The sequence below is a fragment of the Xyrauchen texanus genome, chromosome 34, assembly GCF_025860055.1.
Source record: "Xyrauchen texanus isolate HMW12.3.18 chromosome 34, RBS_HiC_50CHRs, whole genome shotgun sequence".
NCBI lineage: Eukaryota > Metazoa > Chordata > Actinopteri > Cypriniformes > Catostomidae > Xyrauchen > Xyrauchen texanus.
This window is the reverse complement of record NC_068309.1, coordinates 31,261,245-31,269,135: the sequence shown is the minus strand read 5'-3', so window position 1 is coordinate 31,269,135 and position 7,891 is coordinate 31,261,245. Positions and strand designations below refer to the sequence as shown.

Below are 7,891 nucleotides of genomic sequence, written 5' to 3'. Positions count from 1 at the left end.
GAATCTGATCCCCCATCATCCTCCGGCTCTGCCTCTACCATAGAGGGCGTGTTGGGATTTAGGAGTTCTTCAAAGTGTTCCTTCCACCGCCCAATAACCTCCTCAGTTGAGGTCAACAGTGTCCCATCTTTGCTGTATACAGCTTGAATGGTTCCCCGTTTCCCCCTCCTAAGGTGGCGGACGGTTTTCCAGAAGCACTTTGGTGCGGACCGAAAGTCCTTCTCCATGGCTTCTCCGAACTTTTCCACACCCACTGCTTTGCCTCCCTCACGCCCGAGGCCGCAGCCCTTCGGGCCTGTCGGTACCTTGCAACTGCCTCCGGAGACCTCCAGGACAACAAATCCCGGAAGGCCTCTTTCTTCAGTCGGACGGCTTCCCTGACCACCAGTGTCCACCACGGTGTTTGAGGGTTACCACCCCTTGAGGCACCTAAAACCTTGAGGCCGCAGCTCTCCACCGCGGCTTCGGCAATGGAAGCTTTGAACATTGCCCACTCCGGTTCAATGTCCCCAACCTCCGCAGGGATGCCTGAAAAGCTCCGCCGGAGGTGTGAGTTGAAGATCTCGCGGACAGGGACCTCCTCCAAACGTTCCCAGTTCACCCGCACTACTCGCTTGGGCTTCCCAGGTCTGTCCAGAGTCTTTCCCCACCCCCTGACCCAACTCACCACCAGATGGTGATCGGTTGACAGCTCTGCCCCTCTCTTTACCCGAGTGTCCAAAACATATGGCCTCAGATCCGACAACACGATTACAAAATCGATCATCGACCTTCGGCCTAGGGTGCTCTGGTACCACGTACACTTATGAGCATCCTTATGTTCGAACATGGTGTTTGTTATAGATAATCCATGACTAGCACAGAAATCCAATAACAAACATCCACTTGAGTTCAGATCAGGGAGGCCGTTCCTCCCAATCACGCCTTTCCAGGTGTCCCTGTCATTTCCCACGTGTGCGTTGAAGTCACCCAGCATCACTATGGAGTCCCCTACTGGGGCCCTATTCAGGACTCCATTCAGGGTCTCCAAGAAGGCCGAATACTCTGAACTGCTGTTCGGTGCATATGCACAGACAACAGTCAGAGTTTCCCCCCCACAACCCGTAGGCGTAGGGAGGCAACCCTCTCGTCCACCGGGGTAAACTCCAACGTAGTGGCGCTCAGCCGGGGACTCGTGAGTATCCCCACACCCGCCCGTCGCTTCACACCCTGGGAAACTCCAGAGAAGAATAGAGTCCATCCCCTATCCAGGAGTATGGATCCAGAGCCAAAACTGTGCGTCGATGTAAGCCCCACCAGCTCCAACTGGTAACGCTCCACCTCCCTCACTAGTTCCGGCTCCTTCCCCCCCAGTGAGGTGACATTCCACGTCCCCAGAGCAAGCCTTTGCTGCCCGGGTCTGGTCCGTCGAGGCCCACGGCCTTCACTGCCGCCCATATGGCAGCGCACCCGACTCCTGCGGTTCCTCCAATGGGTGGTGGGCCCAAGGGATGTAGAGGGGGGTTCCACGTTGCTTCTTCGGGCTGTGCCCGGCCTGGCTCCGTGACAAGCCCGGCCACCAGGCGCTCGCCGACGAGCCCTCCATCTGGGCCTGGCTCCAGACAGGGGCCCCGGGCTTCCTCCGGGCAGGGTAACTCCTCCTCTTGCCGTTTTATCCATGAGTCATTTTGAACCATTCTTAGTCTGGCCCCTCACCTGAGACCACTTTGTCTTGGGAGACCCTACCAGGAGCACATGGCTCCAGACAACACAACCCTCAGGATCATAAGGGCACACAAACCTCTCCACCACGATAAGGTGCTGGTTCCCGGAGAGGTGATTTATACCAGTTCAAATAATTTACAAACAAGGGATATTGGAAATTTAGATGTAGAATAAACTGTTATCTAATGAACACAATAAGGAACAAAGAATTATATCATAAAAAGCACCACTCAGAGAGGGTGCTATTGAGGCTGTAATAATTCAAATATAAAACCTACAGTTCGTACACGTACACACACACTATTAATTTGACTGTAAAGATATAAAATACAATAAAAGTAGCTTATAAGGAATTAAATACATTAAGCAGATTTTATTTGATTATTGTTATATGATGACAGACATGTTGGACTATCCAAAGGTTGGAGTACCCACTAAAGTCCTGGTAACACTGACCTAAAGTAGTGAGCCACAAAAAGACTCAAATGAATTCATAGTAGCATCTGCGAGTATCCATATGTGATATAAAGAGAAAATGTAGAGAGCTGGGTGAAAACATTATAAGCACATGTAATATATATAAGAAATGCAAAACTCGGTGTCTTGTCACAGTTAAGTTTTATTCATTCAACATTTCACATTACAAATATTTAAAAATTATTCATATTGTTATAAATAGTTGGCTGCAAACAATTAAATAACATTAGATTTTTCTTTTTGCTTCACTAGCACTTACAGACCAACTCCTAGAATATGGACATTTCGTATAACATAACTTAATTAGAAAGAAAAATACAAAAATAGGAACTTATAAAGTGAAATGACAATAAAAATTAAGGTGATATCTTAAGTAAAAAATGCTATTAATAAATACAACAACCTTCCCATACACAGTTAAAAACTATTGAAATTTTGCCATTAAGTAACATCATTAATAGACAGATATTTAAATATTTATTTTCCTTCAGAAAAATGTGAACCATATATTGTGGAGCACAATATAGCAATTAGTAAAAACTAGACACTTTAACATATTAAAAGCTTCACCTCAAAAATATAACAAAAATCTGATCAAAATTATAAAAATTAATTATACATTCCAATTAAAAATATACCAATAAACAGCTAAATACATTGTTGACCTAATAATTACAATGCAATCAATCACAGTAGCTTGAAATAAACAAAATAAGCAAATGAGCACAAAACCTTTAATGTTTTAAAAAATAACTTCAATTATTTATATTAGTACAAATAGTTTGCTTTCTTTTTTTTTACAAACACCAGCATGAAAAGGATTACAATAACAGTAGAAAATGACTGTGAAAAACATATTAACATCTTCTTTAAATGTCTGCAATTAAAAATGGCATTAAAGAATTACATTGCAAAGAGTCTTTATCTGGAAAATTTCAAAAAAAGTATTGCACATAACAACTCCAAGTTAACTTGCAACATTTACCACATTCAAGTCTCAAGTTCCCCTTCCTCCGAACAAACGGGTTTAGATTTTACTTCAAACAGAGAGTGGGGATTAAGTTCTCAAGTCTTTTCAACAGCGTACTAGAAGATGATGCTCTCGTCCTGCACTGCAAATTTCAATTTCATCTCGTGAATTTCCATTTTTTTCCCATACTGATTTATGGGGAATTCATCGAGAATAACATAGGAAGGGTGCAGGGTGTGGGATGGCCTTCACAAATTAAAAGTTTAGAAACATCTGGTGCACAATCACAACAATTAATTTCAATAGCTAATTCATGTATGTTTTTTTTCTCTCATGCATGCTAAGGATTACAATAGGAACTAGTTGGCAGTTCAGGAATATATATTTTCAAATGGTAAAATATCTAAACATCAAACATCCATTCTTGTGATACGAGGATCAGCCTAAACATGAATCAGATTTAGCATTCTCCTTATATTGTTATAGTTTATATTCCAGCTACGGAGAGGAAACCAAAGAGACAAGTTTATGTTTAGCCGTTTTTCGCAATATTAACAATAATGACACCGTGTTCTTGCCATGCTGCTGTCAGACGTTTTAAATCTATTTTTAATCTAGTGTACAAGAGCCAAGACCTTAAGCAATAATACACTGATCACTCCTCTGCAGATCTGTCGCATCAACACAAGTGTGTGCTTAGCTGTAAAGATTCCTCAGCACTGAAATGTATCAAAAGCATAATTGAAAATAATATTTATTAAAGTCACTCAACTTTTTTTTTTTTTGCTCTTAAAATGAAAATTTCCCTATATGCAGATCTCTCAGTAACAAAAGTACAAAAGCTACCTTTCACAATGTGAAAAATTGAGGTATTGCAAAAAGGAGTTTTTCCATTTGTGAAAAATGTGCCTAAAATGACTGTTGGGAGAAAAAATATTTAGAAAAGTAGTGCATAAATGTTTATATGTGCATGATAAAATAATTTAGCTAGAAAACACTGTACCAAAAATCAGCAGGCCATGTATAAAATAATAATATATTTTTGCCATCTCATTAACAGTAAATTCAAAAAGTGTTTAACTTCTAAAATGTTCAATCACCACACCCTAAAGCTCAAGTGATAGTAGTGCTGAACGGGTGCATTAGAACACCATCAAGCCAACACAAGGATACATTTCTCACTAGTGTATCAAGTTGAAATTGATCACTAACTCCCTGACTTTAACGCTAGTAGATTAAGATGCTCTACAGAATTGGATGCGAGTGTTTAAAACTTGACATTTCAAAACCTGATGCCTGGCATAAACTCCTTGACAATACCCGACGGATGAACTAAATAAGCCTTTGTTTGACCTTTGGAAAAGCGGGTAGACTTGCGAAAAGGCCAGTATACACTGGGTTCAGTGGTTTTCACTAGTGTTACTATGACTTTAACTGCATGCTGATCAATTCAAGGCCAATCTTTGGTTTGCTGGAGCCCATCTGGTCTTTATATTGAATGGGAAAAGGGTTGGGGGCAAAAATAAAAAACTAAAATGAAAAGGTTTTCATTTGAAGGGTGGTAGAAAAAAAGAAACATCCATGGTTTTACTAGCTACTACACAGCCATCTTTGGTTCCCTAATGTCTGAAAGTAAAACCTTTAATGTTTGAGGTGAGTGTTGGGGGGAAAGGGGCATGTGAGTGGAGAGATGCATGGACTACCTTCAGTTATGCTTCACACTCAGGCTGAGTGGGCACAGCTGCTGCAGGACAGGAGGTATATTGTTTGATCATTCTTCCTTTCTTAAAGGAATTGCCCAATGATGGCAGAATTTTCATTTTTGGGTCAGCTATCCCTTTAAAAGGAGCTTTCGCTGTATATGGGCTGGGTAAAGGCTTACAACACATATTGCGAGTTGAACGAAAAACACAAAGGCTTGCCGCTGACAGCCTGAGAGAACGACCGTTGCTTTGAGCTGAGCTGGACCAGAAATGATGAAAAGTTCCTTGCATTTAAACCAACTTGCAGGCAGACTACAGCAACATTAACAACAAACATTCCCCACTAGGATGCTGTTTCCCAACCACTGTTGGAAACCAAGTATCGAACCAGGAAGTGACAGAGCAGATTTTCTCAATGTGCCTTTTGCCAATGTCATTTTCCTTTTCTGTGGTCCTGGGGGAAAGGGGGAGACCAGCTTGTTTTATTATATATATATTTGACTTAAACTAGCAGCTAAGCTTGAGGTATTAGTTATCTTGCATGTTTTGCAAAATGGAGATCAAATCCAGACAGCTGTTGTGAAATCAGTTGTTGTCGTCAGGAAACAAAGATTAAAATGGTCTTAAATTACAAACAACAAAAACAGAGCGTTGAGAGAATTAGCTTCTTCTGTTATCATATCCCAAGCTTTGGTTAACAACTGAGATCTTAAACCACATCTGCACTCTGGGTTGCAAAGAAATAAGTGCACTCTTCTCGCAACTATTCTTTTCACGTCTTTTCCGATTTAGTTAAAATAGGACGTAATACTTCCAACTGCAATGTTAACAAAAAGCCAATTCTAAAGTCATGCAGATATTTACTGACAAATTATACTAATACTCAATATATTCACATCTCTGTGCACTTGAAAATAAAATATAATGAAGTTATAAAAAATAGAGAGATGGATTAGACATTTTCATCCTGAATCTTTTTTTGGATACACATCCATTTTCTTTAAATATATTAAATGTCAAATTATTTTTTTCCTTTTTTTTTTTTAAATATTTTTTTTTAAATTAAACTAAAAAGGAACCAGCAACAGAAAAGTGCATTTATTTAAATGATGATTTGCGACGACTCCTAGCCTACTCTCCCCCTCCTCTCTATCCCTCTCTCTTCTGGCCTATCAGCGTTAGTTCCAGCGGAAGGAGATGTGGCGAGGTCGGTCGCCGCCCTCCTTCACCAGGGGCTTGTGGAACTCCCGGCCAGCGCGCGAATGGATAGCCGCCCAGCAGTATTCACAGTAATACTGGAGACAGGTCACGTTAGCGCAGAAGAAAGGAGCGAACTTGCCTCCGCAGCGAGTCCCCTGACATTCATCGCACAACTGGTCATCCAGGACGTATGGCTTCACTTCCACCTGGACAGAGAGAGAAAGGCAGACAGTTACATATGTGTCCAAACTCGCTTGACTTTAAATGGTTTCTTCAAATTTGGGCACTTTTAGCACTGGATATCTAGAAAGTCTTGTTAAAACATTTTTAACTCAATAGTTCATTTAATTTGTCTACTAACAATGTCCAGCAGTGTATGTACATGCGGCACAGGAGATTTGTCATGTTTATCCTTTTTCCTAAAAGTCATTAAAATTCCCATCACAGTGTCATTTCTAGCACATCTCAACTCTGTGTTGTGTTTAATAGAATTCTGTGGCAGAAATGATACTGATGGAAATGACACATTTAACATAAAAAAAAAAAAATGGCCATCTTCTTTGACTTAAGGCTAATTTCATAGCTAACATTTTAAGTATCCTAAATACAAAAGTTTGTACACGTTTTGCGTAATTCGTCAACATTACAGCTTGATTGGAAATTATGCTGATTAAAAATGTTCTGCTCACAAGTGACATTTAGCTTGATTCTTTGTTTTCCCCAAACATCACTCGTCTCATATTTCATCTCAAGCATGCTCTTCACTTGCTGGGTTTTCATATACAGATTTTTATGCTCATTTTGGGATATTGAATATAATCTGCTGAAAGGAAACTCCAAGATGTGAATAAAATCTCCAAAATGCACATAAAAAACGTGTTCTCGTTTGAGGTGGATAAATGTTTTATTCAATAAGTAGACACGCACATAAACTATGATGGAAACAGATTTACAGAATTAACTCCTATTGAATTTGTTAGGAATACAAGATGTGCATGTGGCTGAATAACTCGTTCATTACTGGACTAACCAGCGGGCCAATCATCACATCTGAAGGGTTGCTCCGGTCATCCTGAAATAACAGTGTTTAGAAAAAACTAATCCTGCAAAGACTTTACAGAGCTAATAATAAGTCAAATACAAACTTGAACTGTGCTGAAGAGCAGGTTTACTGACACTTTTGAAAAATATATTATAGATCCACATGGCAAAGAAACAAGAAAGGAGGAACGCACACACAAATTGCTCTCAGAACTGTCGCTCCCAAACATGAGACAAAGTTTTCTGGTGTGTTTTGTCTCTTAACTGAGTATTTTATTAATAAGAGAGCCACAATGGCAAAAATGGCTGTTTCCAGAAGTGACAATTTTGTTCTTTAGGCAACCTGGGATGAAATGTGGCTTTATTCGCACATTGTCTTTGCAATAGTATGTTTATTTGCATAAATTAAATACGCAACTTGGATGGAAACATAGTTACTGACACTTTTATTGGCTTGGTAAACAAGTACACTTACTTTTGAAAAACATAAATTGTTTGGTGTGGTGGAAATGACAACTGTGGGACAGTCGTAATTTATGACAAATGTATAGGAATAATTTTCACACATAAAATATTGAAATGGTTTATGTTTAGTTCAGTTTTTGTTTAGATTTGAATCGTTTTAAACATGTAAAAATGTGTAATTTTCTCATTGATTTTCATAGTTTAATATTGCAAGTCTGTTTATGGGACAAGGCTAAAACAATGTTGGTTTTAACAAAAAAAAAAAACACCTGGAACAGGAAATTGAATAAAACATGCACAGGTAAGAGTGTAAAAAAACATTATTTTCATA

At 39.7% G+C, this 7,891-nt stretch overlaps 1 protein-coding gene across 2 annotated transcripts in view; it reads right to left on the bottom strand.

The window, feature by feature from the left end:
- Positions 1 to 2,311: 2,311 nt before the first annotated feature.
- The window catches only part of LOC127627700 (cytoplasmic polyadenylation element-binding protein 4-like), a 44,623-nt gene continuing 39,043 nt past the window's right edge, over positions 2,312 to 7,891 (bottom strand). For both annotated transcript variants that reach the window (XM_052104202.1, XM_052104203.1), the window contains one exon: positions 2,312 to 6,260. In XM_052104202.1, the coding sequence (XP_051960162.1) occupies positions 6,033 to 6,260 (228 nt within the window). In that variant the 3' untranslated portion in view covers positions 2,312 to 6,032. The remainder of the gene's footprint in view (positions 6,261 to 7,891) is intronic.